The sequence below is a fragment of the Aquarana catesbeiana genome, linkage group LG01 (assembly GCF_042186555.1).
Source record: "Aquarana catesbeiana isolate 2022-GZ linkage group LG01, ASM4218655v1, whole genome shotgun sequence".
NCBI lineage: Eukaryota > Metazoa > Chordata > Amphibia > Anura > Ranidae > Aquarana > Aquarana catesbeiana.
Genome location: NC_133324.1, coordinates 664,421,659 through 664,439,921, shown reverse-complemented (window position 1 = coordinate 664,439,921; position 18,263 = coordinate 664,421,659). Strand labels below are relative to the sequence as shown.

Below are 18,263 nucleotides of genomic sequence, written 5' to 3'. Positions count from 1 at the left end.
AACATACAGAAATGAAGGTCCAGTTGACTCCAGTAATTATATGCTTCAACTTCAAGAGTTACAAAAGGCAATTTATTTTTGTAAATAAAAATTAAAAATATGTTATACTCACCTGCTCTGTGCAATGGTGTTGCACAGAGCAGACCCAAACTCCTCTTCTGGGTTCCCCCACCAGCCATTTTGGCTTCTCCTCCATAGGCCCCCATAGTAAGTCACTTGCTATTGCGGCACATGTGCATGCTCATTCCTAAGCTGTGTGTGTCGATGTGTGCACTACATAGACACACACACAGTACTACTTGGCCCCACCCCCTCCTCACAGCATTTGATTGACAGCAGCAGGCATTAATGGCTCCTGCTGTTGCCAAAGTCCCTGTCTGAAGACGAAGAGAAGAGAGAAGAGATCCAGCTATGCAGTGTTCTGGTTCAATTGAGGACTCAGGTAAGTATTTAGGGAGGTAGGAGAGTACAAAAAGCTATAAAACGTTTTGGCATTAGAACCATTTTAAAGACATTCCATCCTTTTGAGCTAAAACTGTATTCACTTTAGGTTATCCTCGGTTATAAACAAGATCTCTGGGCTCCCTGTATCCTTATCCCCATGTAATGCTGTAGTCCTCAGTCTTCTCTCTTCTTCAGTTTACAGGAGGCAGGGTTCTTTAAACATCCACATCCCTGCTTGTTAAGTGCTAGTAGGTGCGTACACACATGCAGTGCTGGATTAGCACCTCCCCACACCCAGAAACAGCACTGGCGAAGGACCCAAACTAGTGGACTTAGGTACTGTATCTTACTTTACAAGCTAAGGGGGAAAAAAGTGCAGGGTGGAGGGGGTGAGGTGGGTGTGGAATTCTGCCTGAAGATGGGCTGATATACTGCATAGGTAGCATAGTGGAAAAAAAAGAAAATCTATTAAATTAAAGCTAAGTGATATGAGGTAATAGCAACATTTGCTTTTCATCCACCATGATGGCAATTGTCTTGTATGTGTAAATTAACCATTTACTTTTTCCAACAATATTCATACAGTCAGAACAATGAAATTGTGCATATCTAGTAAAGTGGAAGTAAGATATATCTGTAATGCATTTTACTAAAATTAAAAAAAAAATGGAAGAAGATATGGGAAAAAATGTATACACAACAATCTGAATATTTTACGTAATTTATGACTAACTTTTCACTGTTAGTTTCCTAATATATGCATAAAGAGTAACCAGTGAACCCAGCGAGGAAGCTGCCAATAAATCCTGACAAAAGGGGGTAGAATATTTCTTTACAAGATTAAAAAAGTTCATTCCACACTACAGAAAAAGTAAAATGCAGTGAAAGTAAACTCTGATGCTACAAAAAAACAAAACAAAGTAAAAAATAAGAGAAAGCAAGGATTACACTTCCCATGCAACCTATGAATAATGTGAGTTGAGAAGAAAAAGTTAAAGTGGTTTTAAAGGCTGCACATTTTTCCATGCATTAAGGTAAAAAATGTCCCAGTATTTGTATTGCCCCCTTGATACTTAACTGAGCCCAATCTCAATCTGTGTCCGTATGCAGCAGCTCCCTCTGCTTACAGAGGCAGCTTCCTGATACTGTCAATCTGCTCTTGTGAGCAAAGAGCCCTGGGGCGGGACTGAGCCACCCTGTGTGTGTCAATAGATGCACAGAGCCCAGCTCAAGAGGCTTCCTATGGTAGCGTAGCAAGAGGGAGGAGGAGCCTAGAGAGCCAGTGGGGGACCGGAGAGGGAAAGTTCAGGGCCGCTCTGTGCAATACCATTGCACAGGGCAAGTAAGTATTACATGTTTATTATTTTAATTAAAAAAAAAAATAATAAGCTTTACAATCACTTTAAATAGTGATAAAAACGAAGTAAACTGCTCTAGCAAAATATCACTAAAGTTAAGTAAGATACAATAAGTAAAAGATGAATAGGCAAAATATAAGCAAATGTGTAGACAAAATATTGCAAAGATGTACACCTGTACAGCAAATGCAGATATTGTATAGGCAAACGTAAAGGCAGAACTTTTTTACTTCATGTGTAGCATTGGGAGGAATCTCCTTTACTTCTTGTCCTGGAGAAACACCAGGAAGTGAGAGGAAATCTCTCCAAAGTGAAGGAAAATGCAAATACTGAAGGTGTGTAACTGCAGTTTTTGTTTTTTCATGACAGCATTATTGTAATACATAAGCAGTGGGGACCTTCAGTGAAAATCACTCTTCAAAATGATCAATATATACATAGATATATGAAACCTCAACTCCTTCCCAAGCCATCCTATTGGTCATTTAGAGTGACCAGAAGTCTCAATGAGCAACAGAAAAGCTCAGGAGACAGGGGAAGGGACAAAATTGACTTTTACAGGGTCCTTTTCAGTAAGCCTGCAGGTACGGCAAACCGCTTCACCCCAACTTGTTTAAAAAGGATTGCAATCCTTTAAATTGCAGCTGAAAAATTCCTGATCTCCAGGGCGACTGAATAAAACTCTTCATTAACTGGGTCACTGCAGTCCAAAATTCTGTAAGACTATCCCAGGATATGAACAAAATCTCAGCGTCCTGGCGAGGTGCTAAAGCGTTCATTCCTGCATCCAGTGTCACCCCCCTTGCTGTTCCAACCACAACATGGAGGTGGCCACTCTCCTTACTAAAGCATATGGAAATGCAACCACCCAGTTCCACACAATAAGATGGCCTTGCACAAGCATGGTTTCCAGCCAGCCCATGCTGTGGATAATGGCAAGGTTACAGAAGAAATTTAAGAAGATCACATGCTGGTCCTGCTAAACATAGAGCACTGCCAGGTTCCTGGTTAGTCGTCGTCATTTTCTCTCAAGCAGTAGATTATAGCAGAGGGGAGGATTGGAAATTTCATGCTCATGGGTCCACCATGAAGGCAGGGACCATTTCTACTATGTGTACAGCTATGACTTGAACATCTTTGTATGGTTTAAGATGTGTAAGAGAGATCCTCGCCATTATCCCTGCCCCCTTTCCCCCATACCTGTGTCCTCACCAACCTGAAATTATTTCTTACCACCCCTCCTTCATCTCACTTGTCCCCCCCCCAAATCACTAAATACTTGGACATCTATGTGATGTGAACCCCCACTTCCAACCATTATTCATGACCCCTCCCCCAGACATGTCATTGTACTTCACCCCAAACCTGGCTCCCCGCACCTTAGGCAACCCTCCTCCTATCCGTCTCTATACTCCACCCCTTACCTGTCCTCCCAAAGCTAGAGAAAACCCCCTTACCTGTCTATACTCAACCCTTCACCTGTCTCCCCATATCTAGGGCAACCCCCTCCCCCCTTTACCGGTCACTGCACCTGCACCTTTTTGCTCTCCTGTACCCCCATACCTGGACATCAGTGCATATTTCAGATTGCACAAGACAGTCTAGGAATTTTAACAGAATCTCAATGTTCCACAAATCTGGGCTGTGTCCCACTGCTAGTCACGTATCAGAACACTAATTTGTGCACCTGGCTTATGGCTCTTTTGCTGCTTTGTTGGGTGGAGTGATCTCCTGCTCAATTGGAGCACTATAGTTCTGCCAGATGGTATCTGCATTGTGAGAGACAGGTGCAGTTACCACAATGCAGGCAATGCCATGAGAACATTTGTCCCTTTCTGTTTAATATTATTTATAATTTTGGTTGATCTGATGGCAAAGTATTGGTATGTTCTGTATTCTTAATAGTAAATGTAATTATTAAAATAAAATTTGTTCAAAAGGACCCAATAACTTCCATTTCATCTGAGCAACGCGCAAGTGTTGCGTTTTTTGACACCATTTACTTGAATGCCTTCTGCTCCAAAAATGTGCAAAAGCAGCTTCAGGACCCCTTTTTTGCAGACGACTTTGGCATGTTTTTGAATAACGTGTTTTTTTTTTTGGGCATTTTGTTACACAACAAAATGCCTGTTTCTTAAGCGCATTTGGGGAACCATTAACAATGAATGGCACACAAATGCACATTTTCAGCTACTCATATAATCCTATGCAGATTGCGTAGTGCTGGATCCTAGGTTTTCTGAAGCTGGCTCCTAGTTCTGGGTGACATTTGTCCAGAAACTTGTAAAAGTGTTATACAGAGTATAAATTTATCCTAATATCGAATTTTAGGATACTGTAGGTGCACATTTTGGGAACACTGGTTTGGGTTAAAGCCTGCTACAGTCAAGCTTTAATGTGATCCCCATATGCTATTATGAAGCATACAATAAAATGCAAGCAATGATAAAACTTAATAAACAGATCTTTAAAAAATAAAATAAAATGCAAGCAATGGGTTTGTGTCTACAAAAAAAAAAAAAAAAGGAGGACAAAATGTATCTAAAAAAAGGAAGACTCTTATTGGCCAAGCCAAATTTCTTACTTGCTTTCTCTTTAAGAAGCGCAACTTGCTGTTTCAAATACTCAATGACATGGTCAGCTTCTGAGGCCCTTTGCTCTAGTCTGTTCAGTGATGGGTTATTGCCAGCCATCTTCCCCAGAAACCGCACAATAAACCTAAATAAAAAAAAATAAAAGTAAGGTAGAGAAAGTGATTAAGGCAACATATTCAAACATATCGCAAAGAACTTTTTAACTAGTTCGGCTCTAGATCTAGAGCAAATTTTTGCATTTATTGCACACGTGTAAAAAATCCTAATTTTTAGCAATAAAATTACTTAAACCCGCAGAACATTGTATATTTTCTAAAAGCAAAGGCCCTGTAGAATAAAAAGATAAGTTTTCAAATTTCTTGTCACATGAGATTTGCGCAACTGTTTATTTAACACACATTTTCAGGAAAAAGTATAATAAAATTAATTTTAGTGCAAGCACACACAACATACTACCCCTTTTTTTTGGTAAGATATAAAAAGTTTCCCGAACAAAGGTTGTGCCGAGTAAAAAGATACCAAACATGCCAAGTCCTAAAAATTGTGTGTACCAATGATATGGCAAAAATCTACAGTACCAAAAAAATCTCCATAGTTACCACTTTAAAAGCTTTTGTAGCTCATCAGTTTAGAGTAAAACAGGAGCCCCTGTGCTAGAATTATTGTTCTCAGTCTGATGTTCGCAGTGATGTATCACAAGTGTGGCTCAACGTAGGTTATGGCAATCTTTTTTTTTTTTTTTAAATACATTTTATTACTTTTTCTTTTATTTCTTTTTTTTTTTACTTGATTGCTATTACAAGGGGTTAATAAACCCCTATGTGATAGCATTGGGCAGGTGAACGGTACTCTTTTTGGAGAGATTAGGGGTCTAATAGACCCCGATATCCCCCTAGTCCTTTACTGCATCTAACCAAGTACAGATCTGCTTGGTTAGATGTGTCCACTGGCTGTACTGGCCAGGAAATGGTGGATTCGAAAACAGCAGTGATGAAATAATCATCACTTCCGGTTTCATTGTTTACATGTAAAAGCAAAGCATTAGGGACCCCACTGACCGCTGCGTGAAAGCAAACAGCAGCTAGGGAGACGCAGCATCACTTTACATTCAAGCCCACAGCCTGATGAACAAATGGATCACAAGCTGATGGCTGCTTAACAGTTCTCCCTTTGGCTGTACGAAGCTGTGCGTTGTGAACACACAATGTTATAGACACCGATTCATGGCCTGGACCTGCTGATCATCTGTGTCCAATCCCAGCCCTGAGCCCTGTGTTGACAAACAACACAGAGCTCTGTACAGAGGGAACAATCTCTTTGTTTGTTCTACCTGCTTTGGAACATACTGATTTTTAGTAAAAAGCAGCACATAATACATACATTAACACTTTGGCACACACTAAATCCCTTGATTATCCCGAGATGTTAACCGGCCAGCCAGTGTGATTATCACACTGACAGTGTATAGTATTATCAGTGATCGCTGTATTAGTGTCACTGGTGATGTCAGTGTCAATCAACCTCCCACCCAGTGCCAGTGTCAGATTGATCGCTGCACTATTATGCCGTGTACACACGGTCGGATTTTCTGATGGGAGCTTGTCGGAAATTTCGACCGTGTGTAGGCTCCATCGGACATTTTTCGTCGGAATTTCCGACAAACAAAATTTGCGATCTGGATCTCAAATTTTCCGACAACAAAATCCGCTGTCGGAAATTCCGATCGTGTGTAGACAATTCCGACGCAAACAATTCCACGCATGAATCAAGCAGAAGAGCCGCACTGGCTATTGAACTTCATTTTTCTCAGCTCGTCGTACGCGTTATACGTCACCACATTCTTGACGATCTTGTGTATGTAAGACAAGTTTGAGCCAACATCTGAAGGAAAAAAAACATGGATTTTGTTGTTGGAATGAGCGATCGTGTGTACGCGGCATTACAGTCCCACTATAAGTCGCTAATATTTAAAAAAAAAAAAAAAAAAAAGATTCCAGTATATACACTATAGTTTGCAGATGCTATAACTTTCACACAAACCAATCAATATACACTTATTGGGATTTTTATTCCAAAGACATGTAGCAGAATACATTTTGGCCTCAATGTATGAAGAAATTACTTTTTTTTTTAATTGGATATGTTTTATAGCAGAAAGTAAAAAAAAGGAAGATTAAGGTCTGGTGTGACCCCTCTGACACCTCCATCCCTAATAGTGCATAAAAAAACAAGAAAAATAGCCCTGGGACTTTAGATGAGGTGAGAGAGGTTGAGCCAATGTCCACAGTGAACACTGAGACAAAATCAATTTATTCATTTCAAAATGTTATGTAACTGAGCGGTAACAACAATAATTGTGAGTTACCACAATCATTGTTGTTACCGCTCAGTTACATAACATTTTGAAATGAATAAATTGATTTTGTCTCAGTGTTCACTGTGGACATTGGCTCAACCTCTCTCACCTCATCTAAAGTCCCAGGGCTATTTTTCTTGTTTTTTTATAGCAGAAAATAAAAAATATTTAAAAAAAAGTATTTTTTTGGTTTCTATAATAAAAAATAAAACCCCAGTGGTGATCAAGTACAAAGCAAAAGAAAGCTTTATTTGTGTGAAACAAAATGATATACAATTTTGTTTGGGTACAGCGTTGCATGACCGTGCAATTACCAATTAAAATAGTGCAGTGCTAAATAGCAAAAATGGCCTGGTCATGAAGGGGGTTAAACCTTCCAGAGTTTAAGTGATTAAAAAGTTCTGTCATGTTACAATGCATTGTTTTTATATGGCAAAGGAGCACCATCCAGCCCTGCTGCCAGCAGCCTGCCAAACTCTAATGCCCCGTACACACGGTCGGATTTTCCGATGGACAATGTCCGATCGGAGCGTGTTGTCGGAAATTCCGACCGTGTGTGGGCGCCATCGGACATTTTCCATCGGATTTTCCGACACACAAAGTTGGACAGCAGGAGATAAAATTTTCCGACAACAAAATCCGATCGCGTCAATTCCGACCGTGTGTGGCCTGTTCCGACGCACAAAGTGCCACGCATGCTCAGAAGAAATTCCGACACGGGACAGCTCGTTCTGGTAAACTTAGCGTTCGTAATGGATAAAGCCAATAAGGGATTGCTTTGTGTGACAGTTAGAGCGCCTACAAACTATTATATATATGCAGTTTTTTTCACTTATACTACTAAGAGCGGCGATTAGCGACTTATAACGAGACGATAGTGCGGCAGACAATCTGACACTAACTGACTAACTGCCACTGACACCACCAGTGACATTAATAGTGATCAGTGGGTAGGAATGACACTGGGTAGGAAGGGGTTAATATCTAGGGCGATCAAAGGGTTAAATGTGTGCCTAACTATGTGTAATGTGTGTGATATGTGCTGCTTTTACTAAGGATCTTGTTTTTTTTTTTTTTTTCCCCTGCTTAGCAAGAAACAAAAAACAGCAAGATCCCCTGTCAGTGAACAGAGCTCTGTATTGTTTACAATCACAGAGCTCAGTTCCATGAATCACTGAGCCGATCAGCGGGGTGCCGGCGTTCTGCCAAAAACTCCAACTCGCCAGAATCTCCAAACACGTCACTTCTGGTACTCTCCAGCAGCAATAATTGGAGATTTGGATGAGTTGCCACAGAACACCAGCAGCGTGTGTGTGTACACTACGGTACACGACAAATTGGCTATTTTGACACAACACCAGTTAAGGAAGAAAAAAAGTTGTCACCGCCTTGGAGGTGGCCATCTTGTTGGTTATTAGCAGGCGGACTAACAATTTGCACTTATCATATGGTGTACTGTAGTGTATACGCTGCCGGTGTTTTGAGAAAGCAGAAACTCTTCCAAATCCCCAATTATTGCTGCTGGAGTTTTCGGCAGAACACCGGCAGTCAATCATTGGCTGAGACCCGCTGATCGGCTGGTGCTGTAACGAATCACATTAGGTACATGATCCATCAGGCCGCTTTGCTGCTGCACATCTACGTAAGGCGGTTGGCAAGCGGACAGCTAATTGTTCAAAAAAAAAAATACTTCTAAACAGGGTTTGCTTTTTTTTTGATATTTAAAATATTTAGGCCTCATGTACACTGCTGCTGGCAGACATTTGGGCATTTTTTTCAACTGCTCCTGAACTCTCCTCTATGTTATCTTATCAGTACATGTACACAGGTTCGTTTACAGTCGTTTCTAGGCAGTTGTGTTTAGGGCCTTTTTTGGAACCCAAAAAAATGCGTTCAGAAGTTGTGTTTAGAGGCATTTCAAACGCCAAACGCGGCGTTTAGGCACATTTTCGTCTAGTAGCGTTTTTAAAGGGAAACATTGTATTTATTACTTTTGAGCCTGGAAAATGCAAAAAACACATCAAAAACTCAATGAATCACTGTATGCAAGCTGGATATACCATGTGATATTCCTCTCACCAGCCAATTATGCTGTACAATACACAACTTGCATTACTTGACGCTGAAGTTGAGAGTCACCAACAGACGTTCCTCTGGTGGCACGCTTTTCCTCATGTTGGTGTCCATGCGAACTGGATGGGGTCTAACCTTTTCCAAGAGAACGTCAAAGGTGGCAATTGACATGCGTGTAAAATTAAAAAATCTCTCTGGGTAATTATGCAGCTGAACATAGATATAAGAAAAGTATCCTGTGGACATGCGTTGAGCCATCAATGGATGTGTCCAGTAGCGATGAACTCTGGTCCTCTTATGCAATTTTCTACATCTTTGGAGCCTCAGCAAAAGCAACATCAGGAGCATTTCCTCACACATGCTCATCATGGGATACATATTAACAAACCAACCAAAAAATAACAGCTAGCTACAAGCACACTGCTTTCTTAGCTGCTATTCACACTGTTCTCTCACAGAATGGCTGAAATAGTTAATAAATACTTGTTTTTAGTGCTTTCTAATAATTTGGGAGGGTCTCCTGAGGTTATCTTTAGTAAACGCTCCTGAACGCAAATGCGGCTTGTAAACGCTGCTAAACACGCGTTTTTAAACGTGGATTACTATCTGTGATGTTCCAGCGTTCAGGAGAGGATGAGAAACATCCCGTCTACATGAAGCCTAAGGCTTCATTCTCACAAGGTGTATCTGCTGCATCGGAGTCCGCCTCTGTTCGCCAGCTCAGTGGGAGATCTCTCCGTTGATCTCCGCTGAGCTGGCGGATGACAGGTCCCTCTCTGCTCACTGAGCGGGGAGGGGCTTGTCAAGCGCCGCTGGTTACTATGGAGAGATCAAACGAGAACGGACAGCATGTCCGTTTTCATCAGATCTCACCCGATCCGATAGGGACGGATGCGAACGTAGGGGCATCCGTCTGTTTTTAGCGGATCGGACCGGGTCGGATGTCAGCGGACATGTCACTGCTGACATCTGTCGCTCCACAGACTAGCATGGAATGCCCGTTCAGGTCCGACAAAACTGACAGGCGGACCTAAACGGTCCGACAGTGTGAAAGGGGCCTTACAAGTAAAAGCATATCAAATGCAACATTTTGACAATGGTACAAATGTTAACAGGAACTGTATCTGCCATGTCTGAGAGGGATGAAGGTGGTTAAAGGACAAGAAGCACATGTTTAGAAATAGACAGCAGATAGAAGACCAAGTTACATTCAACAAAGCCAAAGTGCTGTATTACACAATCAGTAATAGTATACCTAAAAATGACAGCAATAGTACTTTATAAATCATAATACCATGATTATTAGCAACATTTTGTTAAGTATTTTACTGTGTGTTTGAGAGGATAAGAGGAAAGGTCCCACAAGCAGCACATGGTTTAGTGATCAATCATGCAGCAAAGAGGAAGCCAAATGTTATTAATGAACAAGCTGTAAAACTAGCAACTGTATAGAACCTGAACATGCATTAGAGGCGCTTCAGCAGCAAACATTAACAACCAGAAATCTGAGACTTTTTTTTTTAAGGCAAGGATCGCTTCCATAATGTGCACTGATAACTATCCAGAAACTGCTGCAAAAGCAGAATAGAAGCCTGTAGCTTTTATGTACAACAATAAAATACACATTTCGGTGAACCAGATTGTACCAGTATTTCAGACAATTATTTTCATCCGTGTGTTAAAGACAACAGACCATCAACAAAACAAAAGATATGCGTTACCTTTTAGAGCAGAGCAGAGTTTCTGACGGAGGGGTAGGGAAGACTATTTGGAACCAGACCGAGCTCCTCTGGAGCTTTTGCAGCAACTGGTTCCTGTCACTCATGGGGTGACATTCTTTAGCCTGCTCTGATCTCCTGTCATCTGAGAACAGACAGCACTTGTGCCTAGCTGGACCTAATCTGTGTCAGTGACATCCCAAACCCCACTAGAAAAATAGAAGACAACACAAGTTGTGCTCACTTGTGTACACTTCACAGCTGTCATAACTAGGACCATCCCAAGAAACAAAGTGAAAGACAAAGTCAGATTGTTTTAGACTGGAACTAAACTAGATCAATGAATTAACGATTTTTAATGCAATGCTGCTAGCGTTAGTAAACAGATAGGAAGGGATATATTAGAGTTACATCTTTTAACCTTTTTTTTTTTTTTTTTTTTTTTTTTAACATTTAAGTTGCTTTCTGGCCTAGGCCAAAATGAGGTCATACATCCCATGAGTCTTTATGGCTTCATTTTTTTTCTTTAATCAGAAGGGGAGGAGAAGTTTTCTCAGCTAAGCACACCCCCTTCTGCTAGCCTGAGCTAAGGGAAGAGGGAATTTCAGGCATCAGTGCTACATGAATCATCGGCCCTTACTTAACAAAATAAAGCATGGAGACATGGATGGATGGGTGAGTTTGCTTTCAATATTAAATTGATACTAAAGTCTTAGTAAATAAGAGAAATTATTCCCGCGCTATCTGTTATGGAAGAGGCTAAGGGTGGAAAAGCCGCATACACCGATAAGGTGAACACCTGACCTTTTAGATAAATGTATATGAGTAGGTGGTGCTGCGCTGATCCTTAGTGTAAAAACAGATGAACATAAAATAATAAGTAATAATAATCAATGCGCTAGGTAGGAAAGTGGTGAAATGGCGTAAACGTGGGGGATAATGTGTATTAAAAAATGTTCATTTAAATGTTCAGTATCTTCAATAGTGCATAAAAAATGACATAAATATACTCAAATAAAATATCACTTCAATTGCCTAAAAATAAAATCCACATAATTACAATATAATAACGTGATACTATCAAAGCACCAGTGACTAGCTCTAAATTTAAAAAAGAATAGGGTGCATAATAAACGTACATTTATACTTGGACCAGCGAAATGTACAGTGCGGACAAAAGGTGCTATGTGCAACTCAAAATTGGAGAAATAGTGACTGGCTGTTTCTATATAAAGTGCATATTGTGCATGTTGACATCAAATAATGAATGAAGGTGAAAGGTATTAAAAAAACAAACAAAAAAAAAAACCTTTTAAATATAATGTGACAGCAACGTGCTAACATGCACACGTTGCAATTAAAGTGCTAAAAAACGCATTCATATGATGCTCAAGAACAATCCTTGTGTATGGTTGTGACAGCAACGTCCTGGCATGCACACGTTGCAGTTAGAGTGCTGGGGTGAATCACATCTAATTTTTTCTTCGTGTGCTAGACACTTTGGTGGGTAATAGCCCCTTACCTTCAGGTAATGGGGCAAAAGCAGGTAACAAAAGGGCTGTTAAGAGCGTCCGCCTATGGGTTCCAGCGCGTCCCTCTCTATCCTGGATCCTGGATTGGAGTTCCCTCAGGTGTAATGCAGGGGAGTTGTATTCATAGGGGGTAATCGACAGAAGAGAAGCCCAATAGTGTAATCCAGTTTAAAACGTAATACTCTTTATTGTAAAAATGCAGGTACTCACATAAAGATTGAGAAGCAATAATAACAATCCAACGAGCAGCGAGCTCGTATGCCTCTGTCTGTGTTTGCAGCCTGTCTCGTCCCTACGTGTGACGTCACACCACGTGACTTCATCATGATTCGTCAATCTTTATGTGAGTACCTGCATTTTTACAATAAAGAGTATTACGTTTTAAACTGGATTACACTATTGGGCTTCTCTTCTGTCGATTACCCCCTATGAATACAACTCCCCTGCATTACACCTGAGGGAACTCCAACCCAGGATCCAGGATAGAGAGGGACGCGCTGGAACCCATAGGCGGACGCTCTTAACAGCCCTTTTGTTACCTGCTTTTGCCCCATTACCTGAAGGTAAGGGGCTATTACCCACCAAAGTGTCTAGCACACGAAGAAAAAATTAGATGTGATTCACCCCAGCACTCTAACTGCAACGTGTGCATGCCAGGACGTTGCTGTCACAACCATACACAAGGATTGTTCTTGAGCATCATATGAATGCGGTTTTTAGCACTTTAATTGCAACGTGTGCATGTTAGCACGTTGCTGTCACATTATATTTAAAAGGTTTTTTTTTTTGTTTTTTTTTTTTTTAATACCTTTCACCTTCATTCATTATTTGATGTCAACATGCACAATATGCACTTTATATAGAAACAGCCAGTCACTATTTCTCCAATTTTGAGTTGCTCTATTTGTGGGGGAAAAAAAAAGACATAAATTTTATTTGGGTAAAGCGTTGCATGACCGCACAACTGTCAAAGTAAAGCAGTGCTGTATTGCAAAAATGGGCCTGGCCATTAAGGGAGCAAAACCTTTCCGGGGCTGAAGTGGTTAAAAATAACAAACATGTTATACTTATCTCCTCTGTGCAGTGTTTTTGCAGAGCAGCCTGGATCCTCCTCTTCTCTTGTCCCCTGCTATGGGGGCACCCGAGCCGAGCCGCTGCTCTGGGTGTCCACTCAGACACGGAGCTGTGGCTTGGCCCTGCCCCCTCTCTCTCCTCATTGGCTCACTGATTTTGAGGCACTTAGCTTTTTTTTTTTTTTTTTTTTTTTTAATGCCTGTAAAGGTATGTATATATATTAGCCTATGTGGTCACACACTCATTCATGTGCATTCATGTGCAAAAAAACAAAAAAAAAAAAACACAAACGTAATGAAGGCACATTCTAAGAGGAGCTTTTGAGCAGAAAATGCACTTATGACCCTAAACGCACATAAACGTGCACACATGCTCAAAAATGTATTCCAGAGGCCAAAATTAATGAATATTCTAGCCAGTAGAATGCATTTACACTCCTCAGTAAGCTCTAACGAGCAGGGCCCTCTGATTCCTACTGTATTAAATTGTACTGTCTGCCCTTATGGTGTAAAGCGCTATACAAACGGTTGGCACTACTATATAAATTCTGTAAAATAACAGTCCGTGAATGTGATTAATGGGAAGTGTAAGGATTAATGAATAAGCAATAATGAGCCAATTAAGCAATGAAAGTTGTTGTCATAACGCAAATATAGGGGGAAATCTCTAGGACCAATGATTGTTTATACCCTTTTCTCAAAAAAACAAAAAAACAAAAAAAAAAAAAACACATTAACTGCTCTAATAAAAAAGTCCATTGCATACTCTCTTTAGGACTGCCTCTGCCAAACGATAAAAGCTGGGGGGAAGCTATTGACAAATTTGACAGTACAACATTAAAAGTATGGAGAGGAGTATGGCCAAAGCTTCTGGGTCACAGAAGCAAACTAACTTTTACACTCCAGTGACCCAGAATCAGCCTGCTGTCAGCTGACATCACAGACCCACTTCAGGGTCAGAGGGATGCCAGCCATATTGTTGGGATCTACCTATGTACATGATTGACAGCTGGTGTGAAGCTGAAAGTCGAAGCCATCTAAGCCTGTCCCCTCTCCAGCCCGGTGCTCCATTAAGCACTGAAAGGCAGTGCAAAGAGCGGTGACTGACAGTCACTGCTCTCTGCGCTGAAAACAAGGAGAGATCAGCAATCAGTGGTCATGTAATCACTCAGTTCCCGGGTTTAGAGATACATAGACAGCTGCAGCATCACACCAATGAGGTGACTATGGATGTTTGTTTTTTAAATCCCCATACATTTTAGTTAAATTAAATTATACAGAAGAGGCAAACGACTTCAAGTGCCCCACCTGCTGGTTGCAAATAGTAAAAGATATACACAAGTAATATTTCAAATATACTGTACTGGAAAAAAGTAAAAACAGTGGGAACAATTCCAAGCAAGTATCCAGCTAAAGATCTGAGTTCCAAAGTAAAACTAAGCAGTGGGGCAATATGGAAAAGTTCCCCCAAGGGGTTTTTTAGCAGCACTGCTAAAAAAAAAACCTTGGGGGAACTTTTCCATAAAGCTATTTTTTCGGGGTGTGCAGCCTCTTCATTTCAATACTTTTGCAATGCAATTTGAGCCCATATAAAATGACCGGGCTCAAATCGCACTGCAAAGAATCACATGCAATTTGTACAGGAATGCGGTGCAGACATATTTATAACACACTTTTTTCAACGTGTGTGCGTGTTATACATCAATATTTATCTGGATGTCTCGGAGGGGAAGGAGGGGGCGAGCACCGCTGGATTACACAGAGCCGGGGATCTCCTGTGTACGCAGTGCTCAAAGTCACACGCAGTCCCGCCTCCTGGACGGCTCCTAGGATAGATGTCACATGTCCCGACTCCCGGCATTGGACTGGTGTTCTGTCTATCATTGGAGCCGTTCCAGGAGGTGGAACTGTGTGCGACTGAGCGCCGAGAACACAGGAGATCCCCGTGTGTGATTCGCCACTGAGGAGGCTGCATTGATGGGCAATGGCGAGGCTGCAGGTGGGCATTGGTCAGGCTGCAATGGTGAGACTGAAGATGGGCACTGATCAGGCTGCAATGATGGGCAATGGTGAGGCTGCATTCATGGGCAATGGTGAGGCTGCAGATGGGCACTGATAAGGCTGCATTAATGGGCATTGACCCTTATTTTGCTTCAAAGTTCTTTATTTCAAAATTAAGTTTTTTTCCTGAAACGTCCCTTTTTAAAATTAAGGTGGGTGGTATACACCGATAAATATGGTAGTTTCCCACACTGGTCCTGTCTGATCTGAAGCTGAAGTCACTATGAGAAGCTTGGGTTCACATAGGAGCGGCGCAGGAAATCGCATGCAATTCAGGCAGGAATTGCACCACGTTTCTATTCAAATCACATTGATTTGAGCCCATTCACGTTGGATGGGCTCTAATTGCACTGCAAAGGTATCGGTTTGGGTATCAGAGCATTTGCATGAGTACAAGTATTTGTGCAAATGCTTAGTATCAGCACCGATACCGGTATCAGTGCAATCCTACTAAGCAGTGAGCTATACATACTGTAAAGTATATTCATCAGCACACAGCAGCTTTGTGAAAATGTGAAAGTTCACTCACATTTCCCTAATTTATATTTTCTGCAATCCAGCATGCACACATAGAGTACTTCAAAGAGTGAGTAGGAGTATATTTACTGAAGCCCATGCTTGGTAACACCCTCCACCCCAGCTTTCTATATAACCAGTCACTTTTAAATATCCAAGGCCACTTAAGATTGGTGATTGTCAGAAGTGTTTATAACTGACATTTTTCACGTTCTGTATGTGGGAGGTAGCAAGGAGGACGTAGATAACCAATTTGCTGACAAAAGGGGAGTGGGAGTGGATGGGTGCACTAAAACATTGCCTAGATGAAACTCCGATTTAAAGCAGAGCTTCACTCATCAACACTATTTTTAATCCTTTTGCTGCTAGCATTAGTAAATAGATAGGAAAGTATAACATACTTACTTGTTTTAAACATTTTACAATTCTTAAATTACTTCCTGGTTTCCAGGCCTAGGCAAATGATGCCATACATTCCAGGAGTCTTCAGGAGGGAAGGAGGGGTTTTCTCAGCTAAGCACCCTCTCCTGCCTGCACGCCTGACCTAAGGATAGATGGATTCCAGGAAGTAAATGCTACATGAATCATCTGCCTTTACTCAAGAGGGCCACGGTGAGAAATAATATGGGATGTTTTTCAAAGCAATTTCCCAGCAAAATAAAACTTGGAGACTTGGAAGAATGGATTGGTTTGCTTTGGATATTAAAAATTTATCAAATAGCGTTTTTGGTTTGTGGTGCTCATCACTAAATCACTAGCAGTAGGATAAAGAGGCTGCCTATCTGTTGCTATGAAGCCGCTAACTGACAAATCGCTAACGGCATGATCACCCCTCTGATAGGAGCCTTACTGAGCACATAGGCTATGCTTCCAGTAAGCATCTCAAGGAAGTGCAGTGGCGTTGCTACAGGGGTCACCATGGCACCCCCGCCAGTTGCTCCAGGGGGCCTGTGCAGGTGGTAGAGAAAGGCTGTCAGACCGAACTCCCCATTGTGCATCAGCACTGGGAGCTCTGTCAGACAGTAAATACACTCAGCAAAGGAGGGAGAGGTGTGTTCCCGAGTGCTGTGCTCTATGCCTCCCCCTAAAGTGCAGTACTGTACTGCTGATTTCTTGTAAGGCTGTGTGTATACTAACACACAATGCATATGGGTGTAATTATATGCGTTTTTTAAATTTGTGTGTGTGTTCCACCTAGTGATGCACCGAAATTTCGGCCACCGAAACATATCGGGCGAAAATGGCCTTTTCGGCAATTTGCTGAAAGAGAAATGTTGCCGATAATGGCGCCGAAAAAAGGGGTGAGGCCATCCCGCCAGGTGCCGCACATGTTTCATCCCGCGCACCCCTCAGAGTCTTCCCTCCCTCCTCCTCCTCCTCCTCTCACTCTTGTCCTACCCAGTGCTTGGTAATTTATGTCACACTAACACGCTGTGTGTCAGAGCTGGATCTGAATCGCCGTGCAGCCGATGTAAAGATGTCCCGCCTCCTAGATCGCCTCTTGTGATAGACGGAACTCTGATCCAATGCTAGGAATCATTGTGCCGTGTCATAGGAGGCGGGACATTGGTTGCACGGCGATTCAGATCCAGCTCTGACACACAGCGTGTGAGCGTGACATTCATTACCAGGCACTGGGGAGGCTGTGTAGGACAGGAGTGAGAGGAGGAGGAGGGAGGGGAGACTGAGGGGTGTACCGGGATGAAACTGGCTGCACGGCAATTCAGATCTGACACACAGCGTGACATCGCATTACCAGGCACTGGGGAGGCTGTACATGATGGGCACTGGCAGGCTGCATAACATGAGCACTGGCAGGCTGTACAAGATGGGCACTGCCAGGCTGCATAACATGGGCACTGCCAGGCTGCATAACATGGGCACTGCCAGGCTGCATAACATGGGCACTGCCAGGCTGCATAACATGGGCACTGCCAGGCTGTACATGATGGGCACGGGTGAGGCTGCATGGCATGGGCACTGGCGGGCTCCTACATATGGACACAGGCACTGGTGAGGCTGCATGACGGGCACAGACAGGCTGCTACAACTGACTGGCTGATTGGTAGGATGCATCTGACAGGCACTTGTGAAGCGGCATTTGATGGACACTGGTGAGGCTGCATTGATCTCTTGTACCACGTCCCCAGTCTCTGACCATCTCCTGTACCATGTCCCCAGTCTCTGACCATCTCCTGTACCATGTCCCCAGTCTCTGACCATCTCCTGTACCATGTCCCCAGTCTCTGACCATCTCCTGTACCATGTCCCCAGTCTCTGACCATCTCCTGTACCATGTCCCCAGTCTCTGACCATCTCCCCAGTCTCTGACTATCTCCCCAGTCTCTGACCATCTCCTGTACCATGTCCCCAGTCTCTGACCATCTCCTGTACCATGTCCCCAGTCTCTGACCATCTCCTGTACCATGTCCCCAGTCTCTGACCATCTCCTATAATGTGTCTGCAATCACTGATAATCTCCTGTACCATGTCCCCAGTCTCTGACCATCTCCTGTATAAAAATATTTTTTAAAACCA

General features: G+C 42.3%; 1 protein-coding gene across 6 annotated transcripts in view; it reads right to left on the bottom strand.

Moving 5' to 3' along the window:
• The window catches only part of AIMP1 (aminoacyl tRNA synthetase complex interacting multifunctional protein 1), a 118,830-nt gene that overhangs the window by 52,383 nt on the left and 48,184 nt on the right, over positions 1 to 18,263 (bottom strand). For 5 of the 6 annotated variants that reach the window (XM_073601963.1, XM_073601995.1, XM_073601981.1 and 2 more), the window contains one exon: positions 4,387 to 4,520. In XM_073601963.1, the coding sequence (XP_073458064.1) occupies positions 4,387 to 4,520 (134 nt within the window). Of the gene's footprint in view, positions 1 to 4,386; positions 4,521 to 10,546; positions 10,696 to 18,263 lie in introns of those variants that run through there. The other variant, XM_073601971.1, reaches the window with a different exon arrangement.